This window comes from Procambarus clarkii, chromosome 18, assembly GCF_040958095.1.
Source record: "Procambarus clarkii isolate CNS0578487 chromosome 18, FALCON_Pclarkii_2.0, whole genome shotgun sequence".
In the NCBI taxonomy this organism is placed as follows: domain Eukaryota; kingdom Metazoa; phylum Arthropoda; class Malacostraca; order Decapoda; family Cambaridae; genus Procambarus; species Procambarus clarkii.
The window spans coordinates 43,334,455-43,360,628 of NC_091167.1; the positions used below are offsets into that span (position 1 = coordinate 43,334,455).

Here is a 26,174-nt window from a genome sequence, read left to right on the forward strand (position 1 = left end):
TGTGGTTTATGCAAGTATAGGCTTATAGCATGGACACGAGTTCTCTCACATTGACAGTGGCTTGATGAAAAACGCAGACTAACCTCACACTTGTCTAGTGCCCTCGGGAAGTGGAGATATTTGAGATGTATATATATCTCGAAGTCTCTACTTCTTTTGTAGGGTCTGATGGTGTAGTGGGTTAAAGCGTACTAGTTATGGCAGCTACTGGAAGGTAGTTGTGCTTTCTGGGTTCGAGTCCCACTGGTGGGTGTTGTCCAAAGATTGTTAATCTTCACTTGTGGTTTATGCAAGTATAGGCTTATATATATATATATATATATATATATATATATATATATATATATATATATATATATATATATATATATATATATATATATATATATACTGTATATACTGTATATATATTTTGTGACGATAATCTCTTTCAAGAGAGATTGAGCCTGCTCTTCTCTACATGAAGTTACGTATTTTACACAAAAATAAGATGCTACCTTCAAGATACGTCTCCCAGTAGCACAAAACGTTTTGACCAGGAGGCAAAACGTACCCAAAACTCACCCCCTATTCCACTCCCTCCACGCCGGCTCGTCATCAACCAGCCAACTACCCTTCCCAGCCTGCCTGCTCCTAATTGGTGACTCGCCGATTGCACACCTGCACACTGCACCTCAGAGCCCTCTACCTGAGTCAATGTCTGGGCTTGATCCAGCCATTGAAGTCAAAATATCCTTGTGCTCTCAAGCAGTGAACAACTAACTGATTGCTGTATCAGGTGGATGTCTCGCAGCTAGCGCCATATTCTCGGCACCTGATTATTTTTCACTTTTAACATTATATTATTGTAGAGTAACTTCATCCCTATTATTCATTTATGCTATATTGTTTTTGACTTGTTCTTTTGCACTGTACATTGCCAAGGGATTGTCTTTGTTTATATTTCGTTTTCTATGTTAACTAAAGTGTCATTGTTCACACTTTGTATTTTGCGTGTCTTCCCTTACTTTACCACAGACAGACAGACAACAGGCAAGCAGTCTATCTTTTTTTTTTTTGTAAGTGTGACTAAGCATTGACACCTGCCATTGGAGGACTGCCGAACATCTACACTCCAACACTTTCCCGTCACAATATATTATATATATATACGTGTGTGTATATATATACACAGTATATATATATATATATATATATATATATATATATATATATATATATATATACATATATATATATATATACATATGCGAACAAGCCTGAATGGTCCCCAGGACATATGCAACCGCATATGTCCTGCATATTTGTTGCATATGTCCTGGGGACCATTCAGGCTTGTTCGCATTTGTGTTCCTCACGTGTTGCCCCAAAGAATGAGGTGATTTGGTAAAATGCTATGCCCAAGATAACTATCCGAGTGCCTGCGGTGGGGTGGTTCAAATAGCCTCGGCTATCACCTCATTATGTCCGGTCGTGATGGTCAAGTGGATTAAGGCGTCTTGTACATACCAGATGCGTTGCTTCTGGGAGTATGGGTTCGAGTCACTTCTGGGGTGTGAGTTTTCAGTTATATATACATATATATATATATATACATATATATATATATATATATATATATATATATATATATATATATATATATATATATATATATAATATATATATATATAATATATATATATATATATATATATATATATATACATATATATATATTGCCCCTACTTACGATAATTTCGAGTTACGATGTAAATTTAATCGAAAAATGTGACTGGATATCCGATGGTGTCGTCGACTTCCGATATTTGTTGGTATACGTTCGGGTCAACCAAGCGCATGGTTCCCGGTCACGCGGTCCGACCTGCCTCAGTTTACTACAGCTGCCCTCTTAGTGATGATCGCGCCTATAAGAAATTCCTTGTTTGTGGCGATTTTTTGCATTTTGAACATTAAAGTAATTATTATATATCACACCATGAGTCCCAGGAAAGTCAGTGGTAAGGCTCAACATACGAGATCCCATGTAAGAATGACCATAGAGCAGAAACAAGAGATCATTCGTAAATATGAAGATGGTGTGCGGGTTGTTGAACTGCCTAGGCAGTACAACAAATCTCAGTCAATGATATCCACCAAACTGGCTAAGAAAAAGGACATTATGAGTGCTAAAGTGGCAAAAGGCATATCAATAATCACGAAACCTAGAACACAAACACTTGAGGATGTTGAACAGTTATTATTAATTTGGATACACAACAAGGAGTTAGCGGGTGATAGCATTTTGGAGACCATCATTTGTGAAAAGGCAAGAAAACTGCATGAAGACCTTTTAAAGAAAACCCCTGGAACGAGTGATGCAGAAGTGAAAGAGTTTAAGGCGAGCAGGGGATGGTTTGAGAAATTTAGAAAAAAAAGTGGAATTCATAGTGTTGTGAGGCATGGGGAGGCTGCCAGCTCAGACAAACCAGCGGCTGAAAGATTCATTGGCGAATTTAAAGATTTTGTGCAGAGTGAGGCATACCTACCACAACAAGTGTTTAATTGTGACGAGACAGGGCTATTCTGGAAAAGATTGCCAAAGAAAACATACATTACCAAGGAGGAGAAGTCATTACCTGGACACAAGCCTATGAAAGGTCGGTTTACTCTTGTGTTGTGTGGTAATGCGAGTGGCGATTTGAAAATTAAACCCTTGCTTGTGTATTATTTAAAAAATCCAAGGATTTTCAAAAAATATAATGTGCAGAAATATAAAATGTGCGATGTGGAAGGTTAATGCTAAGGCATGGGTGACTAGGCAATTTTTTACAGAGTGGGTGAATTTGGTGGTGTGCCCTGCCATCAAAAAATATTTGCAGGAAAACAGTTTGCCACTCAAGGCCCAGCTTCTCCTCGATAATGCTCCTGCCCATCCTCCAGGCTTGGAGGATTCATTGGATGAGGAATTTAGGTTTGTTACAATAAAGTTCCTTCCTCCCAACACCACTCCTCTACTTCAGTATATGGACCAGAAAATCATTGCCAATTTTAAGAAACTTTATGAAAGGGCACATTTCCCGAGATGTGTCGAAGTGACGGATGCCACAAACCTCACCCTTAAAGAGTTCTGGAAAAACCATTTTAACATTTATAGTGCTTTAAAACTTGTTGACAAAGCCTGGCAAGAAGTGACTCAAAGAACCCTGATCTCTGGCTGGAGAAAATTGTGGTCTGAATGTGTTGCAGAACAAGACTTTGAGGGGTTTGAGCCTGAACCTGAAGTGCCTCTTCTTGAGGAAATTGTTTCTCTGGGTCAGCAATTGGGTTTGGAGTTGAATGGTGCTGATGTGGAGGAGTTGGTGGAAGGACACAATGAAGAACTGACCACTGAAGAACTCCAAGCCGTTGAAAAGGAGCAGCAAGAAGAGACAGCTGAGGAAATTTCTTCAGGGGAGGATGTGCCAGTACAGAATGTCTCTTCCTCAAAAATTAAGAAAATGTGTGCAGCAAGGGAAGAATTGCAAACCTTTGCTGAAACGACTCACCCAAATCAAGCTGCAGTAGGTCATTGCCTTAACCTATTCAATGACACTGTGATGCATCATTACAGACAAATGTTAAAAGGAAGGGAAGACAAATGTTAAAACGAAGGGAAAACAAATGTCTTTTGACAAATTTGTAGTCAGACAAACCAGCACTGAACCACAACCAGGTCCTAGTGGTATTCAGGCAAAACGTAGGAGAGAGAGTACCCCAGAGAAAACATCACTGCCTGATGTGATAATAGAAGGGGACTCCCCATCCAAACAGTAACAACTCTTCTCCTCCCCCTCATCACCATCTTCCATACGCCATCAAGAGCCCTCCATAAAGGTAAGATAAACTTAGGTACTATATTGTAGTTAGAAAAAACATTGTATTCAGTATAAAATGTATTTGTATGTTAATATTTTGGAGGGTGGGGAACGGATTAATTAAATTTTCTTTATTTCTTATGGGAAAAATCGCTTTGACTTACGATATTTCGACTTACGATCTGTCTCTGTGAACAGATTAGCATTGTAAGTCGAGGTCCCATTGTATATAATATATACACAGTGGTACCACGGAATACGAGTGTCCTTGAATACGAGTTTTTTGGAATACGAGCAGGATTTGCTCGGAAAATGTGCCTCGGAAGGCGAGGGTTACCTCGGAACGCGAGTTTGTTGATACGCGTACAGGCCGACCTAGCGCGTGGTGGTACGGCGATCGTCGCCCCTCACCCCTCAGTTTACCAGTGCCTCGCGCCCAGTGACTATCCCACGTCAATTCTTCACCCGGATTTTCAGTGTTTTGTTAGATTTTTGGTCATTTGACCATAAAAGTTGTTATTATTTATCTCATCATGGATCCCAAGAAAGCCAGTGGTAAGGATCATGGCAAGAAAGCTCATGTGAGGATGACAATAGAGGAAAAACAAGAGATCATTCGGAAGCATGAAAATGGTACATGTGTTGTTGAACTTTGTAAGCAGTACAACAAAGCCACGTCAATGATATGCACTATACTGTACTTAGCAAGGACATTATGAGTGCTAAAGTGGCAAAAAGCGTAAGAACAATCACGAAACAAAGACCACAAATACTTGAAGAAGTGGAAAAGTTGTTATTAATTTGGATACACGACAAGGAGTTAAAGGGGTGATAGTGTTTTGGAGGCCATCATTTGTGAGAAAGCCAAAGTATTGCACGAAGACCTAAAGAAAACCCCTGGAACAAGTGCAGATACGATAGACTATAAGGCAAGCAGGGGATGGTTTGAAAAATTGAGAAAAAGAAGTGGTATCCATAGTGTTGTGAGGCATGGGGAGGCAGCCAGCTCAGACAAACCAGCCGCTGAACGATTTATTGAAGAATTTAAAGAGTTTGCAGAGGCTGAGGGATACCTACTGCAACAAGTGTTTAATTGTGATGAAACAGGACTGTTCTGGAAAAGACTGTCTAAGAGGACATACATTACCAAGGAGGAAAAATCCTTACCCGGACACAAGCCTATGAAAGATAGGTTTACGCTTGTGCTGTGTTCAAATGCGAGTGGCGATTTGAAAATTAAACCCTTGCTAGTATATCATTCTGAAAATCCAAGGGTTTTCAAACAGTATAAAGTGCAGAAAAACCAAATGTGTGTGATGTGGAAGGCTAATAAAAGGACATGGGTGACTAGGAATTTTTTTTCGGAGTGGGTGAATGATGTGGTGTGCCCTGCCATAGAAAAATATCTGCAGGAGAAACATTTGCCACTCAAGGCCATGCTTCTCCTCGACAATGCTCCTGCTCATCCTCAAGGATTGGAAGACGAATTGATGCACAGATAGTAAATTTTTCACAATAAAGTTCCTTCCTCCTAACACCACTCCTCGAAATTCAGCCTATGGACCAGAAAATCATAGCGAATTTTAAGAAACTGTATGAAAGGGCACTTTTCCGGAAATGTTTTGAAGTGACTGAAGCCACAAACCTCACTCTCAAAGAGTTCTGGAAAGACCATTCTAACATTTGTAGTTCTTTAAAACTCGTTGACAAAGCCTGGCAAGAAGTGACTCAGAGAACCCTGACTTCTGGCTGGAGAAAATTGTGGCCTGAATGTGTGACAGAACTAGACTTTGAGGGGTTTGAGCCTGTAAATGATGCGCCTCTTGTTGAGGAATTTGTTACTCTGGGCCGGCAAATGGGCTTGGAATTGGATGGTGATGATGTGGAGGAGTTGGTGGAAGAACACAACGAAGAACTGATCACCAAAGAACTCATCCAAGCCCTTCAAAAGGAACAGCAAGAAGACCCAGCTGAGGATGTTTCTCCAGTGGAGGAGGATGAGGCAGTAGCGAATGTCCCTTCTGCAGAAATTAAGAAGGTGTGCCAGATGTGGGAAGAGATGCAAACTTTTATTGAGAAGATTCACCCAGAGAATGCTGTAGTAGGCCGTTGCCTTAATCTTTTCAATGACAATGTGATGCCTCACTACAGAGACATCTTGCGAAGAAGGGAAAACAAGCTTGCATGAACAGATTTGTTGTGAGAAAATCGAGCAGTGAGCCACAACCAGGACCTAGTGGTATGCAGGCAAAACGTGCCAGGGAGTGCACACCAGAAAGGTCCTCACTGCCTGATGTTATAATGGAAGGGGACTCCCCTTCCAAACAGTAACACCTCTCCTCCCCCCACCTCACCATCTTCCATACGCCAACAGCATTCATCAACAAGGGTAAGTAATATCTTGAACATAGTTTTGTAGGTTTATTTATATGAATTAGATATAAAATTTAGTTTGAAGTGAGTTTTTGGGTAGTCAGGAATGGATTAATTCATTTCCCATTATTTCTTATGGGGAAATTAGCTTCGGATTACGAGTTTTCGGAATACGAGCTGTCTCCAGGAACGGATTAAACTCTTAAACCGATGTACCACTGTATACATACACATATACAGTATATATATGTATATATATATATACAGTGGCACCTCGACTTACGATTGCCCCGATTTACGATAATTTCGAGTTACGATGTAAATATGATCGAAAAATGCGTCTCGACTTACGATAGTGTCCTCACCTAACGATATTTGTTGGTACACGTTTGGGTCGACCGAGCGTGTGGTTCCTGGTCACGCGGGCTGACCTGCCTCAATTTACTAGAGCTTCCCACTTAGTGACGATCACGCCTATAAGAAATTCCATTTTTGTGGTGATTTTTTGCTTTTTGAACATAAGACTGATTATTATATATCACGCCATGGGTCCCAAGAAAGTCAGTGGTAAGGTGCAACATATGAAAAGACATGTATGAATGACCATAGAGGAAAAACAAGAGGTCATATGTAAACATGAAAATGGTACTAGTGTTGTTGAACTAGCTAGGCTTCACTTCCTCAGGTCTTGAGGGGTTAGTGAAAGACTTATGCAAGGAAAAGAATCAATTGGAAACAAATTGCAAAGCCATGGATGAGGAAAATAAACTTTTAAAAATAGCTTTGGAAGAAGTTAAAGCAAATTTAAACATAAATGACTATGATAGGTTAGGTAAGAAAATTCTACAAGAAAAACAGCTTTTGTCAGTACAGATGGAGGAAGTTACACAGGGAATTGAACAGTGCAAGAAAGATATGCAACTCACCTATGCACAAGTGGCCAAGGAGAAGGAAAAAATAGAAGCAGTAAAGGAAGCCAAACATCGCAGCAACCAGGATAAAACAAACATTAGGCTGGAAGTGAGAAAGGAACTGGTGTCTAACCCGAAGTTGGTGCAAAACACAGTTGATCGAAGTAAGTCCCTGATAATTTTTGGTTGCAAAGAAAAGGAAATAACATCTAGGGCAGAAAGAGCTGTAGAAGAAGAGAAAGTAGTAGATAAAACTGTTGGCCTCGTGGAAGGTCTTAATTATTACCATTGAGAATGTCTGCAACTACTGGAGGATTGGAAAGTACGTAAAAGGGAAATATCAACCACTTGAGGATCACCCTAAACAGTGTCAAAGAGATGGAAGAAGTACTAAGGAATGCTAGAAAATTACAAAGTGAAGAGGAAGGGAAAGTAAGGTCTTTAGGACAAGGTCTTTCAAAAGAAGTAGAGAGAAGCTAAAACTGAACCTCATCAAGGCAAAACGTTTAAATGAGAGCAGGAACGAAGAAGAAATTAATTATTTTTTCTACAAAGTGAAAGGGGTAGGCAGACCAGTAAAATGGTACAAAAAGGCAAACCAACAAAATCACTAGAGAAAGAGGTAGTGAAGAATAGGAGAGGGGGAAACATGTTCCTGAAAATTGCGCACACCAACATAGATAGACGAGACCAAAGATACTGGAGTCAAGTGATGTAATACAGTTGCAGAGACTAGATATTGTTGCACTCGCAGAGACAAAACTTGAAGATGATATTTTAAATGCTCATATTCCCATGGGGCTACTCAGTCTGGCAATGGGACAGAAAAATTAGGAAAGACGGTGGTGTTGCTGTGCTGGTGAAAGAACACCCAAAGGTATATGAAATAATGATTGCCAATCCACGAGACGTTGACATAATAGCACTAGAAATCTGCAATCAGGATGATAAACTAACGATCATAAATGCATATAGTCCACCGCCATGCAACACATGGTCAAAGGAGGAGCTGGATAATAAACGAGAGGGTCTTGTAACAATAATGAGAGAGATTATAGCAAGAGCTGATAAATATAGATCACAACAGTTGTAGTCGGCGACTTCAACTTGAAATCCATACTGTGGGAGGCATATGAAGCTAGAACAGAAGATTTTTGGACTTGTAGATTCGTAAACCTCATCCTGGAAACATTCATGTTTCGACATGTTAAACAAGCTACGAGGATGAGGGAAGGGGAAGTGCCCTCCATGCTGGATGTGATATTTACCAGGAAGGAGGATGAGATACTAGATATTCAGTGCCTCTATTCCTTGGGTAAAAGTGACCATGTCATTTTGGGAATAAAGTATGCAATGCGTTATAATCAGGAAGAAAATGAGGGTGAAGCTGTTGAAAAGCCTGATTTCAGGAGAGGTCATTATGGGGAACTCTGACATTTCTTTAAGGAATTTGACTGGAAAGACTTGCTGTTAGGACACTAAGTAAACGAGATGTATGTCAAATTTTGTGAAATATATGATAAAGGAACAAAAAAATTTATAACAAGAGATGCAGAACTAGGAAACAGGATTGGTGCAACAAAAATTGCAAGAGGGCCAGAGACCAAAAGACACAAAAATGGAATCAGTATAGGAAGAGGCTAACCCCCAAACTTACCAGCGATACAAAGATGCGAGAAACAACTACACGGCAGTGAGGAGAGAGGCAGAAAGAAATTTTGAAAAAAGGATTGCGGACAAAAGTAAAGTAAAACTAGGTCTATTCTATAAATTCATAAACAACAAATTGCAGGTAAAGGATAATATTCACAGAGGTTGAAAATGGGAAATAGATTCACAGAAAATAAAAAGGAAATGTGTGAAACATTAAATGAAAAGTTCCAAAGTATGTTTGTACAAAATGAAATCTTCAGGGGAACCAGACAAAATAAGAATTCCAGAAAACAGCATAGAGCACATAGAGGTAGCTGTCTAGAGACGAAGTGGAAAAAATGCTCAAGGAGCTAAGTAAGAACAAAGCAGTTGGTCCAGATGGAGTTTCACCATGGGTTCTGAGAGAATGTGCACCTGAGCTTAGCATTCCACTTCAACTGATTTTTCAGGCATCCCTGTGTACAGGAGTTGTAGCTGATGTGTGGAAAAAAGCTAACATAGTTCCAATCTACAAAAGTGGCAGCAGGGAAGACCCCCCCCCCCCCCCCCCCAAATTACAGACCCGCATCATTGACAAGTCAAAATATTGGAAAAATAATTAAAACTAAATGGGTAGAACACCTGGAGAAAAATTTATTAATAATATTAGACAGACAGTATGGTTTTCGATCTGGAAGGTCTTGTGTAACGAATTTACTCAAGTTTCTATGATCAAGCCACAGAGATTTAACAGGAAAGAGATGGTTGGTTGACTGCATCTATCTGGACCTAAAAAAGGCTTCCACAAAGCCAAAAAAGAAAAGAGTTCCACAGAAGAGGTTGTTTTGGAAACGGGAACGTTTTGGAGGGGTAACAGGTAAGCTTCTAACATGGATGAAAAATTTCCTGATAGAAAAATGAGGGCAATAATCAGAGGCAATGTATCGGATTGGAGGAATGTCTCAAGTTGAGTAACACAGGGTTCAGTTCTTGCACCGGTAATGTTTATTGTCTACAATAAACAAAGCTGGAGCCGGTGGCTGAGCGGACAGAACACTGGACGCGTGATCCTGTGGTCTCGGGTTCGATCCCGGGTGCAGGTGAGAAACAATGGGCAGAGTTTCTTTCACCCTGATGCCCCTGTTACCTAGCAGTAAATAGGTACCTGGGAGATAGTCAGCTGTCACGGGCTGCTTCCTGGGGGTGGAGGCCTGGTCGAGGACTGGGCCGTGGGGACACTAAACCCCGAAATTATCTCAAGATAACCTCAAGATAACCACTACATAAACGATCTACCAGATGGAATACAGAATTATATGAACATGTTTGCTGATGATGCTAAGATAATAGGGAAGATAAGACATCTAGATGATTGTCATCCCCTTCAAGAAGATCTGGACAAAATAAGTATATGGAGCACCACTTGGCAAATGGAATTTAATGTTAATAAATGCCATGTTAAGGAATGTGGAATTGGTGAACATAGACCCCACACAATCTATAAATTATGTGAGAAATCTTTAAAGAATTCTGACAAAGAAAGAGATCTAGGGGTGGTCCAGAGTCAGACTAATATAACTGCCAGTGTCAGAGTAATATATCTGCCAGAGTCACACTAATATAACTGCCAGTCAGGCTAGTATAACTACCAGTCAGACTAATAAAACTGCCAGTGTCAGATAAATATACCTGTCAGTGTCAGACTAATATGACTGACAGTGTCAGACTAATATAACTGCCAGTGTCAGACTAATATAACGGCCAGAATCAGGCTAATATAGCTGCCAGTGTCAGGATGTTATATTAGTCTGACTTTAAATTTATGCTTTGCAACATTACAGCAGTCATCCCTTTACATCCCAGCATCATTAGCATCTTTAAAAAAAAAAAAAACATTTATTTGCATCGTCGAAGGCATCCGAGAATTTGGGAGAACCAGCGGGAATGCTAGGAAGTACCACGTGGTTTTCTCGTTAATGGAGCGGAAGCTCGTCAATCGAGACACGTTTTCTGTGAGTGGCTAGCGCGTTACTCAAAATACTTATAGATGGAGCCGCTCATCAAACAAGGTTCCACTGTATTCATAAAGAAATGTAAAGTATCAGTTGCGCGAATGCTCAGTGTAATATGGAGAGAGAGAGACTGGATACAGGAGAGATACAAGCAGCACTTAAATTTGCAGATATAGCTCCTCTTCACAAGGGAGGTATAAGTACAATACAGTATTGGCAAAAAATTATAGACCAGTTGCACTAATATCACACATTATAAAAGTTTTTGAAAAAGTGATTAGGAATCAAATTTGTAGTTTTATGAAAAATTAAGAACTACACAACCCTGAACAACATGGATTTAGAGTGGGAAGATCCTGTCTGTCACAGTTACTCAACCACTATGACAAAATTACAGAAGCCTTAGAAGAAAAGCAAAATGCAGATGTTGTATACACACTTTGCAAAGGCATTCGACAAATGACCATGGAGTGATAGAACACAAAATAAGGTAAATGGGAATAACTAGTAAAGACTGGATACTTAATTTCCTGTCGAATAGAACACAAAGAATAACAGTCAATCAAATAAAATAGAGTCCAAGTGCAGTTAGTCTCCGTGGTGCAGTGGCAAGACATTCGCCTGGCGTTCTGCGGGCGCTTTGTCATGGGTTCGTATCCTGGCCGGGGAGGATTTACTGGGCGCAAATCCTTAACTGTAGCCTCTGTTTAACTCAACAGTAAAATAAGTACTTATTGTAACAACGATTCTTCGTGGCGGGGATCGTTTTCCAAAGACCTGCCCGAAACGCTACGCGTACTAGTGGCTGTATAAGAATGTAACAACTCTTGTATATATCTAAAAAAAAAAAAAAAAAACGCTCTGTACCTCAGGGTACAGTCTTTGCACCACTGCCTTTCCTTATTCTTATATCAGATACAGAGGAACCTCGGTTAACGAATTTAATCCGTTCTGGCACCGAGCTCATCGTGTGAAACACTCGTCTTGGTAAATAAATATCCCCATTTAACCCTTAAATTGCTCAGCAAAAGGGGCAGGGAAGCAAAAAATATTTAAATTATATAAACATTACTTAAAAATGTTAAATAAATCTCTAACTTATTAGCTTCAGTGTCGTGAAACTTTCAAAATATTTTCAGAAATTGATTTTAGACGAATTTTTAAAAAGAAGAACGTTTTGTTGATAAGGAGAACAGCTCTTGTTAACTGGAACTGGTGGCTAATGCAGTAATAGAGAGATGCAAGCACCTGTCCAACACACAAAGACGAAGAAGAATAGTAAGAAGTGTCCACAAAGTGGATATGCAGATGGTGCCTTTATAGCATTGCTGAGTAATACATAACACAAATAATAATGAGTAAGTATATTATTATGCTTTATTTTGTTATACAATGGAACCCCGGGTTACAAGCGTCCTTGTTTATGAGTTTTTCGGTTATGAGACCGACTTGTTCGGAAAATTTGCATTGGGATACAAGCACTGCATCGGGTAACAAGTTTGTTGCTGATGATGTCTGATGACCTAAAGTTTAGGGAGCATAACCAACCATATATTGCAGCAACCAGAAAAAGATAGGATGGATTACAAGAACTCTCATATCCAGGGATCCCACCACAATGGTTGTACTATTCAAATCACCTGTGCTGTCGCGTCTTGAGTACTCCTCAGTACTCACTTCCCGCTTCAGAGCAGGAAGTTGCTGAAATAGAGGGAGCACAGAGAACAAATACGGCATACATAAACACAACAAAGCACCTAAATTATTGGGATCATCTCAAAGCTCTCCAAATGTACTCACTAGAAAGTAACTGAGAGAGATATCAAATAATGTACACGTGGAAAATCCTGGAGTGCCAGGTACCAAATCTATAGAGTAAAATAACAACATACTGGAGTGAACAATATGGAAGAAAATGCAGAATAGCACTAGTTATGAGCAGGGGTGCCATAGGCACAATCAGAAGAACACTGTATAAATATCATAGGTCCAGGGTTGTTGAATATCCTCCCAGCGAGTATAAAAAAAAATTGCCGGAACAACCGTGGACATCAAAAGAAAACTATGTTGCTTTCTTCAGTAAGTGGCGGACGAACCGGGCTGTGGTGGATATGTTGGCCTGTTGGCCACTCCAAACAACAGCCTGTTAGACCAAGCTCTTACAAGTTAAGACCGGGCTTGGGGAGTAAAGAACTCCCAGAACCCCATCATGCAGGTATCCCCACTAACTCCATCCCCACATCAGACCCTCCCAACTACCTCCATCCTCACACCTGACCCTCCCCACTTCCATCCATCCCCCATAGTGGACTTTCCCCACCACCTCCATCCCCACACTAGACCCTAACCACCACCTCCATCCCCACACTTGACCCTCCCCCCCCAAAAAAAAAAAAACAATGTAATGAACCACATAATGTCTTTCTACACAATAAAATATTCATTCTTTTCTATAATAAAATTTCAGTCTTAGACCAATTGATGTAAAATATGTCAACTTTAAGAAATGCATTAGCTATTAGTATTGCATGGCACACAACACACATTATTACTGAACATACACACACACAAGACAACTCTGGGAACATTACTGCACCTTCCATCTTCCGCTGAGAGGTTTCAACGATACCGCATGGGCTCCATTCTCTCTTGTCTCGAGGAGCTTCATCCTGTCGTTCGAACATAGAAGCCCTCTTGTTCACAAAGAATTTGTTCATGCTCAGGGAAGGGAGCGAGTTTCTCTTATTATTCCTCATCGCACACATTTTTTTTTCTCACAACTCGGCAACAATTTTCACTTAACTTTGAATATAATTTTTTCAAAATATTTACACTTGATTAATGATTATCTTACAGCACTATACACAAATTTTCTACTCATTTCATTTCAATATAAATATTAACCACCTTTTCACTGTACAGTAATTCACCTCTAGTATGAAAGAATTAATTGAAATACTGTCATTCAATTTCTTCAAATTTCACTAAGGAACACTTTACACCTTAAGCCAAGAAAAAAATCAGTACTGTATAGAGAAGATACTCATGTTACAAAGGCATGAAATAATGCTATGTTTTGTTACCAGGGACAAGCAGCAAGGTTCAGAAAGTAGTCAGCATCTTTTCATTTTCCTTTTTTAATATAAAGATAAATTTTTTAGATCAAAGTTAATTCAAAATTAATATAATAGACACTAACCTCAACCATCAGGCTCAAACTGTATGTTCACAACATGCCAACCTAGCAACACCTAATTATGGTGGTCACAACCCTTAATTAAACTGCGCAAAACGTCATATGATGTGTGACCTTGAGCTCAGTTTTTTAAATTTTCTGGAAACTCTTTCAAATGTTTTGTGCATAATCTACTAGGCAAATGATCCAACTTTGTCTAAATGACACCAGTGTAACTTAATAAACAAGAAAATATAAAATAATTATAAAATTGAATATTGAAAACTTAAGATTTTGAAATTAGCTGCAAAAATATAAAATACCACCAACTGTTCATTTGGTGTTATTATGCTCTCAGAATAGCATATGATCTTCATTTTCATATATTTAGAATATAGGTTTTCAGTATAGTTTACTGTAAAAAAAATTTGTCATTATGGCATTTGAAATATGCGCAAATTTAGACAGCAAAATTTATAACTCCAAACGTTTAGATTTTATTAAAAATCATTTCTATAGGGATTGTAAAACAGACAGCTGTGCACACTACTGTATATGTAAAAATGATGAGAATCGGTCAGAAACTAGATTTTTGGATCCTGATGTAAGTTGAAATTCTAGTTAATAGATATAATTGAAGTTGAATTTATCGACAATGAATATGGCAGATCTAATTCATGAATTTACTTGTATGTTGTAATAAACATTGTTTGGCATTCAGACTCAAATATGTGAAAGTTGTAGGTCACTATGTGTTGAAATGAAGTCAAGAAAAAAATACCCCCCCCCAAAAAAAAAATATAGGAATACAGTGGTACCTCGCATAACGATTGCCCCAAAAGACGAATATTTTGGGTAACGAACGGCCCGATCGGCGTCAAATCGTCCCTTATGACGAACGCTGGTTTGAGTAACGTCAACACCACATGGAGGGGTCGCGCTGCTTCTTGCACATTCTTAGACGCCTCCGACGATGCACATAAATTATGTTGTTCTTGTTTAAAGATGCTAATGATGCTGGGATATAAAAGGGTGACTACTGAGATGTTGCAAAGCATTGACGTTTTTGTAGGAAAAAAGAAATGAAATGTCTGATATACAACAAATGTCAAAAAGGTTCGTTCGGTGTTCGGCAGGTAGGCTGCTCCATTATAACAATCTTTCTTTGTTTCAAATGTGTTCCATTTGTTTTTTATTTGTCATTTGCGTCTCAATAATGGAGAAGCCTACCTTACATACACTGAATAAACCATTATGACATTTTCCTTTCTTCAAATGTGTTCAATATTTATTTTTCATTTGCCTTATAGCAAAAGGTTCGTTCGGTGGTCGGCAGGTAGGCTGCTCCATGTTTCTTACATACAAAAAACGTAAATAATAAAAAGAATGAAGAATTTTGAAAACCAGTACAAATGTCAAAAAGGTTCGTTCGGTGGTCTACAGGTCGGCTGCTCCATGTTTCTTAAAAAAAAAAAAAAAAAAAACGAAAAATAAAAGAACTGTTGAAACAATTTGAAAAATGGACAAATGTCATAAAGGTTCGTTCAGTGTTTGTCGGGTAGGCTGCTCCATTATTGAGACGTAAGTGACAAATACAAAACAAATGGAACACATTTGAAACAAAGAAAGATTGTCATAATGGAGCAGCCTACCCAACAAAAACTGAACGAACCTTTTGCCATAACGAATATGAAAGACAAGGGCTGCTGGCTGGGTTAGTACTGCGTGAGCAACCATTTGTGGCACACGTGCCTCTGGCTCTCAAACACCTGTCCCACACGGTGTTGAAAGACTGTGCTCAGTCGGTGCAATTCAGACCCTTTTGTTTGAAGAACATAAGGGTCATAACATTGGTGAAGCTAGGCGCAATAAGGGCTTAACACAACGGTCGGATGCCAGTGATACAGCACCTATGAGGATGATACAGCAAGCGTATCCAGGTGTAGCTCTGAGCCCCACCCTTGCCATCTCTAATGTATATAGATGATACATAGATGAATCGTTTTCTGCGTTCAGTGATGATGCATCTGATACAAGTAGCATAGATTAACAGTGTTAGCGGCTTCCATGGTGGTGGTGTTCATTGATATTTTCAAGAATACCTGAATCTTTTCCTGACTGATGGACACTCTTTGAGGCTAGCTGAATCTCTTCCTGACTGATGGACACTCTTTGAGGCTAGCTGAATCTCTTCCTGTGTGGGACCTTACAAAGCGATCTTTTCAAGACTACCTTACAAATTGAGCTTTTCCTATAATCGTTTCAATACTACTTTATGCTTTACAAGCTTGGCTACATACCACCTACAAGTACTAAAGCCAAGGGTGCACGCAAGTGCGTTATTTGCAAGCACACATAACGATGAAACAGGAAGCAAAAATCTATCTGTAGCTGGTGCAAGGAGAGCAAAGTCGCGCTGTGTACCATGGACTACTTCGTCGACTATTATGCACCTCCAAAGTACTGAGTGTGTAATACAGTGTGTTACTGTGTAAATAGTATGTGAAACTGTACATATTGTAATATTAGTGAATTATTACCACGTAATATTGTGACAATAAACATTTATTGTGGACACATTACTGACACATGTATCACAGTTTCATGGAAAATTATGAACATTCTACTGTATACATATTGTAAAGGTCACAAATATGCATCATATACGATAAATGAAACAAATAAAGCCGCATTGGAAATGCATAGAAAAAATATTTGAAAATATATTTGTGGCAACACGCGGTGCTTGAATGGCCTGCGCGACCGTGTCTGGGAGCTTCACACACGGGCGACCAGGCCCTGATGACGTCACAGCGCACCTTGTCCACGCCCTCACAGCCAAAGTAAGTGGAATTTGGTAATTATTTTTACATAGACATGTTCAGGGACGGTAATTTATCATTTTACAAAGAAAAATTTTATTTTGGGGAACATTTGATGTCATGCACTCTGGGGAAATTTCACAATAAGCACAGTGCATCACACTGGTTACATGGGGAGACACTCGTTTTGTATGACGTCCGTTTCACATGACGAACATGGAACGGATTAAATTCGTTATGCGAGGTACCACTGTAATTATAATGATTTAGGGGATATATTTAAGGTATACTGTACTTTATATAAGTAAAAAAAACCCTAATCTGGTCCCTAATCAACAAAACAACCTAAAGAAACAAGGAAAATAGAGTTTGAAGTCTGAAAAAATCAGACAAAAAAATTAAAAGTCCCAAGTTCTGAGGGTTGTGACTGATTTATTTGTTGACCAATTTACTTCTGTCTTCATATAGTTAGGTAAGGGTATGCATTCTCCAGGATGTAAAGGTTATAACAAATTCAAATAATAAACGAAGGAGGAAAAAACTAAAAACCCAATTAAAAAAAAATTCCCTAAAAATTTTGATTTGAACATTGTTGAAAGTAAATGTGAATAACATTGGGTAATGTATTTATATGATATATAATAAAATAAAGCATAATAACATACTTACTCATTATTATTTGTGTTATTATGTATTACTCACCAATGCTATAAAGGCACCAGCTGCACATCCACTTTGTGGACACTTCTTATTACTATTCTTCTTTGTGCATCGGACAGGCGCTTGCATCTCTTTATTATTGCATTATCCATCAGTTCCAGTTAATAGGAGCCGTTCCCCTTAGCAAAACTTCTTTTTTTTTAAATATTCGTCAAAAATCAATTTCTGAAAATATTCTGATGAATGTTTCACGACGCTGAAGCCAATAAGTTGGAGATTTGTTAACATTTTTAAGTAATTTTGACATCATTCAAATATTTTTTGAATTATACCCCCTTATGCTGAGCAATTTAAGGGTTAATCTCTATTTAAGTCTATGCTGTTCTAATTAATTATAAAATACTTTCAAGACAATATTGTACAATACAGTATTGTACTGTGTTGTATTCTTAAATTTTAGGGCCACAAGAAACACTATAATCTTACGAGAAAATCTGTAGGAGCCATTTGGAGGATTCAGACCTATGCTCTGGGTTCTAAACAAATACTTTAGACAACTACACCCCAACATGGTCAAAAGTATTGCAAACCGAGATTCAACTGAATCCTCTAGGGTTCGTGACGATTCAGGAACCCTATTCTATCTTGCGAATTTGAAGAGAAATGTTGGCGGTAGAATTCCCAGACTACACAGTCAGAGTGTATGGGGAAATTGTGTGAAACCTAAATTAGGCTTCAATGGTATCCTTCTGTTGAATCCGAGGTTACAAATCTTTTGACCATGTTGTGGTATAGTTGTCTAAGGTGTTTGCTTGGGAGTATTCAGTGCATAGGCTCAAATCTTCCTCAAGGATCCTGTTAATTTTCTCACTGATGCATCACGTTAATGTGATTTTTTTTGTGCACTATAATCTTAAATGGCTATGTTAAGATTTTTATATATATTTTGCCATCAACAAAGCCTAAATTACCAAACAGAATCCTGCATATAATTGTATAATTGATACAATTCAGACAAAACAATCTTTACATAATAATCTAAATATATATGTAATTACGAAATAACTACATACAGTATTTGTAATTTAAATGAAATAATCTATATAAATAAAATGTAAATGTTCGTTTGTTCAAAATCGCTAATCTCCGAAAGTTCTTCACCGATTGCTTTGAAATTTTCACACAACGTTTCATTTGCATCCGAGCGGGTTTTTATATACATACTATATAGATGTCACGTCTGTGACAGGAAAAAACTTTTTTTTTTAAACTGTGTTTTTCATGTGAGGAAAATCTTTGAAACCTCTTTACCAATTGCTTTGACATTTCGACACAATGTTGCATTCGAATAGGCACGTGTTTTTATATACCTACTATATACATGCCTCACCTGTGACAGGAAAAACATTTTTTTTTAAACAGCGCCATCTGTTTGACGTAAGAACAACACACGCTGTAATCTCGGAAAGTTCTTCACCGATTGCTTTGAAATTTTGACACTGCGTTCCATTCGAATATGCATATGTTTTTATATACAGTACCTACTACAGTATATAGATGCCACACCTATGGCAGGTAAAAATATGCTTTTTATTTTTTAAAAACAATGCCATCTGTTGCACATAATAGCAACACACGCTATACTACAGCCCCTTCTCTGAATAGCCAGTATGTTTTAATACTAAGTGTAATAAGTACAATCCTGACTACAGGCTTAGTACATAAATACACTTAATCGCCAAAATCGCGATTTTGTACCAGAATATTAGTTTACCTGAAAAGCTGAATAGAAAACCACAACCTAACCTAACCTTCTTAGTGTATGAGGACAAGCATTTTATTGCTTCTTAATTACAATTAGTACTCAACCTATAGCTATATTGATATCAGTTTTATAAAACTAATAGAACAAAACTAAAATCTTTCAATAAATTATAAAGTAACTCAGAATATTTTCAAATTTTGTATAAAATCTCTATTGTTTAATAACACTGAAAAAGAAATTCTTTATATTTAAAACTTGTGTATAAAGAATTGAACATGAAAATTTCATCCTAAAATTTTGAGTGTCTTAAAAGAAAATGAGAATATATGGGGAGGTAAATATAACAGCACCATAAGTGTAATTATGTACTATGCATGACAGTCAGGAAATATACTTATTACATTTAGTATTAAAACATACTGTCTATTTGGAGGATGCATTGTATACTAAATATGTTACAATTCCATTTCAATGTTTCTGATTGAATTGACAAATAGAATTTTCATACATTTAGATTAATTATTATTTTTTTTTAATTATTTTGTGTGACATTGCGTTGGAATTGAGTTGTGTTGTTTATCATACCGTTCATTTCGTGAGTATAGTTTATTCTTTTAATTTTTAATTTTTTAATTTTGTTTTTTAACTGTTTTTCTTATATTTCAGTGATGGGAACATCAGATCATTTGATGTTCCCAATTTTCTGATGGGAACACCATATCATTTGGGAATGCATCGGACAAGGGAGTGGGGAATGGTGGGGAGGACGACGGGACAGGGGAGTTGGGGATGGTGAGGATGAACAATTCTTTTGACCATGTCGTGGTGCAATTGATTAGAGCCTGAATGTGGGAACACCCAGTGCATAGGTTAGAATCCTCATCATGGCTTCAGTGGATTTTCTCATTGATATATCACGATAATATGATTTCTCTGTGTAATAATAATAATTTTATTTACAAGAAGGTACAATGGGTTTGTGAGATTACATGAGACTGGTATTTTTCCATTCTTTCAAAGCCACTAACACGCATATCATTTTGGGCATTTCATTTAAATGCTTATTAAAGCATTTAAAATAAGTTTAGTCTAGAAAATACTGTACTGTACAGTACTGTTAGAGCCTGCTAATCCAAATATATCTGCTAATCCTGCTAAATCAAATCTTTGAGTTACCTGATGGAAATCAATTTAGAGTTCTTGACTATTAATTCTACGATTCTTTGCGGCAGGGATCGTATTCCAGGGACCTGCCCAAAACACTACACGTACTAGTAGCTGTACAAGAATGTAACAACTCTTGTATATATCTCAAAAAAAAAAATAATAATAAACAAGGGAAGGTGGGGTATGAGATTGAAGATTAGGAGAGATGCCCCCCATCTCCCCTAATCTTCAGTTATAAGGAGATGAATTGAAGCAGGAGAATGGGGGAATGAAATGGGAGGAAGGGGAGAGGAAGAGTGGTAAATGGAAGAAGGAAGAGGAGGTAAAATGAGTGAAATGGGGAAAGAGAGTGAAATGGGAGAGAGGGTGAAATGGGGAGAGGGAATGAAATGAGGAGAGGGACTGAAATGGGGAGAAAGGGGGTGAGGGAGTGAAATGGGGAGAAGAGGGGGGTGAGGTAGTGAAATGGGGAGAGAGGAGAAATGGAAAAAAGATGGAAGAGGACAGGTGGGGAAGAGGAGGATATTCAAAGGATACCTGATCAATCAGGCTGCAACTTGTATGTCAGGCTGCAAACAGCTGCATCTGGATTGCACTTGTACCTAGATGGGGGTTCTGGGAGGGAGGGGGGGGGGGTGTAGAAATAGCCCAAGCTACTCTATCCCTTTGAGATGTATTTTTTCTTGTCTCAATAACGATACTTGACCTCGAACTTCGGGTGGTCCTGGGAGTAGTTCTACCCAGGGCCGGGCTTGGGGGGGAGGGGAGGTGTAAGAACGAAAAGCCTAGCTGATCAAACCAGCAACCAGGAGGCCTGGTCAGAAACTGGGACATGGGGACACTGATCCCTGAAACTGTCAACAGGTACTCAGAGGGCAAGAGGGAGGAGGGAAAAGAAGGGAGGGGAGAGCAGAAAGACCCAGGCACTACCAATTCCTCTCTCTCTATATATATATATCTATAAGATAAAAGAGAATACTGTAAAAACCCCGCACCTATGGAATTCAGACAGAGATAATCACAACTCCCTTTCACCCAGGGCCGACTTCCTTCAAGACCAAGCAGAAGGGTAATAATTATTAATTAATTATATTTTATTATAATAATCATAATTGTTGTAATTAATAATTATTAATCTTCTTTCTGCTTGGTCTTGAAGGAAACCGGTCTTGGGTACAAGGAGGCTGTGACGATCTCTGTCTGGACCCAGTAGGTGCAGGGCTCAGAAGTCCACCTCCAGGGAGGCTCGTGCGGCCCAGGCTCTGCTTTGGGAGGCTTGGGTTGTTCTTGCCCTTGCTGGGGTGGTTCTTCTCCAGCCCTAACCATGGCGGTCTCTGGGTTTGGAGTCCCTGTGCCTTCTTTTACAAACTTCGAGGTAACCTCTGGAGCTGGAGCCCCTAGGGCAGTTCGATGTTACAGTACCTTCAATCTCGTTCTGACAGTTCCTGCGATGGCGCTGGAACCAATCATATTGGCGTTTGCCTTTCCATTGGAGACTTTCGGCGCCATGGAGAAGGAGGACCTGTTGCATGGGTAACAGCTTCTCCCCTGTATCAACTTACTCTGGCTTTGCGTCCCGGAGAGGCCACTCCAGACCGACAACCAGAGAGCAACTCTATAGTCTCCCAAGACTGATGGATGCCTACTACTAAGAGAGAATGTTTGTCTCTCTGGCTGTCCCAAGTTTGAAGCCAGAAGCTTGGGCTTGTGTCACCCAACTTTGTAGCGGGAATGGTCTGGGGAACAGGACGAACATAAGCTGGTCAAGGTCAGCCAAAGTTAAATGCTTTAACCCTTAGACAGTGATTATTGTCAATTGTTGAATCACAGGGTAATGCTGTTATCATCATATGATAACAGCATATAACAAACACTTGATTTAAACAATTATTGTCTGAGTTTAACATGGGTGATGCAAATATGGATATAAAAGCTCTCTGTGGATGTAAATAAAGAAAAACAAATAATAAAACAATCGGTGAAACATTAGAGAATAAGTCATGAAGCGTCGGCAAAGTTAAGCACCAGGCGTTGATAAGTGACAGAAGCAGATTTACAGAGCACCTCCACACAGTGAAACGATATATATTCACTTATTTTCGTGCTTTTCTTATACATACAGTGGAACCTCGGTTGTCGAATGCCCTGCTTAATTAATTTTTCGGTTTATGACCTCAATTTCTTCGTAAAATTTGACTCTGTATACGAGCTTTGCCTCGCTTGCCGAGTTTATTGATACACGTATGGGCCGACCGAGTGTGTGGCGTGCCTCAGTTTACCATTGTATCCCACCTAGTGATGACCACGCTTTAATTTTTTGTTAAGAATTTAATTGTTTTTGTGGTTTTTTGGTTTCTGAACATAAAAGTAATTATAATATATCACACCATGGGTCCCAAGGAAGTCAGTGATAAAGCTCAATCTAAGAAAATATTTGTGAGGATGACGATAGAGGAAAAACAATAAATCATTCATAGTGAGTGAATTTAAAAGTGAAAGCGTTAAAATGTAGGGAAAAACAAAGTGTTGATAGACAGGTTTTTAGTAAGACAAACAAGCAGTGAGCCACAACCAGGTCCTAGTGGTATGCCTGCAAAATGTAAGAGAGAGAGAGAGAGAGAATACCCCAGAAATGTCATTACTGCCTGATGCTATAATGGAAGGGGATTTACCTTCCAAACACTAACACCTCTCCTCTTTCCCCCCATCCTCCTCACCATCTTCCATACGCCAACAAGAGTCTTCAGTAAAGGCAAGATATATTGGTATATACTGTAGCACAAAATATTAGTAGTACTGTAGTAGTATGTATAAAATGTATTTTTTAAGTTAATATTTTTGGGGGTGTGGAACGGATTAATTCAATTTACTGCACCTACTATCAAGAAGAATTCAATTAACATTATTTCTTATTGGAAAAGTTGTTTCAGTTTTCAAATTTTCGGCTATCGAACTGTCTCTGGGAACAGATTAAATTCGAAAACAGAGGTACTATTGTACAGTACAGTATATGGAACGGTTAATCTGTTGAAGATTGGAGGGGCAAGGAGGGGATGGGTTGGGAGGTAGGAAAGGGGGAAGTATGGGGAGAAGGGGCAGATGAGATGGGAGTGGGATGCTAAAGGAAAGAAGAGGGTGGGAAAGGAGGGAGGGGAAGAGGGGAGATGTGAGGAGAGGGAAGAAAAGAGAGGTGGAATGGGGGTGGGGGGAGGGACAGGCTATCCCAGGCACTACCAGCTACCCTACTAGTTGAGGATAACAGGGGGACATGACTGAACATAAATGGATACAAGGATATAACAAAGGGTATATATTGATAAGGCTTCAAATACATCAACACAAAATAGAACTCAAAACAATGGATATAAACTGAAGAACTTTAGATTCAGAAAAGGCCAGGTAAATGCTGGTTTAGAAACAGGTTGTTGATATACAGAACAAATTACCAGGTAACATATTAGATGTGGAATCGCTGGATTATTTCAAACATAGGTTAGACATATACTGTATTGTACAGTATTTACCTGAATTTAACTGGTGGCCACTTTCTCTAGTGGCCTCAACAGGAACAATAAGCTAGCGGCTTATCAAAGGTCTCCCCCTCCCATGAATGAGTCTGGGTAGATATAAATAGGAGCTGCCTCGCATGGACCAATGAGCCTTCTGCAGGTTCCCTTATTCTTATGGTTTTGAGAAGTAATTTTAAAATTGTCAGAAATGTGAACTCAAACCGAAATTAAGAATTGTAGTTAAATATGGGAAACTGAGCTATTAGGACACAATCCCATGGATACAGTATAAATTTGGATTTTTTTTTTTTATACAGGGATAGTCCTGCATGGGCCCTAAGCCTCTGGCTGGCCCACTAAGTGTTAGATTACGTTTGGTTAGGTTAGGTAAATCTATAGTCTTTTACAGTATATGAAGTGATCCTTATGTGTTCCATAGGTTGTTCCACAGGGTTCCACAGTGATCTGTTCCAGAGGCTTCTAAACCCATGGAACCACCTACCTGCCAAAGCAGTAAAGGTCAAAACTGTTAAATTTTAAAGTACAGTAAATCTGGAAAAGATCATCTTGGCAAATAGGAGGACCTTAAACAAGCCGTCGGCTTCCTGTCCTCGTCGAGGCCACTACTGTTAGCAGCCCTCGGGTAAATTCAAGTACTGTATAGTATAGAGTATTTCAAGACATTGTGCGAATAAAAAGTTCCCACTATAAATTCAGTTATTTAATACAGTAGTTGTACGGCTGTAGCAAGAACACCAGCTACTCTGAGACACACCTCAGAATGTTTTAACATCCACAGGTTATGACGTCCCTAAAACTGGAAATTATAAAAATCACGAAATCCAGTCGTTGCAAGCATTGAGGAAATATCATATGTAACAAACAGGGCAGACACCCAACTGGCATAAAAAACCAGCCTTGCAATTCTTCAACAGTGGAGCCAGATGCATATTTGATCATTAACAAAAAATTAATTATAAAATATGTAATTTGTCATTATGGAGACTATATTCAAACGAAATCTCTTGCTACGTATCTTCCCTCATTGATAAATTGTAATATACTTAACACCTGTTAAATTATAACTAAATTTGATGAAGAGCAGAGTTAACATTAGCATTATTCATGCATGATATGTTGAGAATATAGCAGAGTATAATGTGTTGGTGTGAGTGAGTGAGGCGCAGGGCCGGCCAGGCTCTGTGGTGCCACTTGTGCCCCGCCATCACTTGCCAACACTTGCCAGGGGGCAGAGAGGCACCTGCGAGGAGGTGAGCAGAGGCAGTAACTGTGAGGTATGTGGAGGTGACACGAGTGCAGGAGGCGCGGGTGTTGAACACATGGTAGCCGGAGCACACTGGAGCCTGCCTGAGGCTCGCGGCTCCCCCCAGGCACTCTGCCAAGTGCCTCAGCTTCACCCTGGCATCCCACACTCAGCCTCGCATCACACTTGCGTCACTCTACCGTATACAAAAAAGATGCTGGTATTGCGGCCCGAGCCAAGTGACGTGAAAAATGTGACTTGACACTACATAAAATTTCATCTGTATTTATCACTGGCAGTGAGGTAGGAGCTAGGCCAAGCACATAAGGTGCATGTCCAGTTATAGTTGTTCACACCCCAGGTCACGGTGATCACGTGTGACGAGAACAAACAAAGAACAAAAGTATATTACCAGAGTGAGGAATGAAGGAAGAAGCCCCTGTGAGGACGGTGGCATCAACACTGGTGTGTCTGGCCGCCTCTCTCTCTCTCTCAACACCTCACTAAACAAACTTATTGAAACCTTCATACAAATTATCGGTCTTTATTGTGAATTCCTTAGAAATTAGAATGTCTATTTATACTCTTGATTTAAGGGCGACTACTGTCTATTTATTCTTGAATTCTTCACATTATGAGTAGGTCAGGGAAACATTTTCTTTGAAGTAAATAGTAATCTGAAGCAGTAACTACTTTATAATAATATTACCTAAATTTACCTGTGGGGGCCACCATCTCACTATTAGTCTCGATTGTGACAGGAAGCCGGTGACATGTCAAAGACCTCCATTTGTTCCTGATGATTTTATCTGGCTGAATTTGTAATAGTAGCAGTGTTTAGCATTTATAACTTCAGCGGGTAAGCAGTTCCGTTGCTTTATTTACCTGAGAGATTTACCTTTTATTCTTTATGCTCAATTAGTATTAAGCTTTAGTCATTTAAGTTTTTCATGCCCGAAACGCTTTGCGTAATAGTGGCTTTAGGCATTGTATGTACTAGCCCTATCTATAAATTCATCACTCTTTGTATAATCTCTTGTATGTATGT

The 26,174-nt window shown here is 39.0% G+C and overlaps 1 protein-coding gene across 1 annotated transcript in view; it reads right to left on the reverse strand.

The window, feature by feature from the left end:
- The window catches only part of Usp16-45 (ubiquitin specific protease 16/45), a 214,554-nt gene extending 188,833 nt beyond the window's left edge, over positions 1-25,721 (reverse strand). The window contains 3 exon segments of the mRNA XM_069326551.1: positions 13,361-13,696; positions 25,124-25,322; positions 25,539-25,721. Coding sequence (XP_069182652.1) covers positions 13,361-13,529 — 169 coding nt within the window. The 5' untranslated portion in view covers positions 13,530-13,696; positions 25,124-25,322; positions 25,539-25,721.
- Positions 25,722-26,174: the final 453 nt, after the last annotated feature.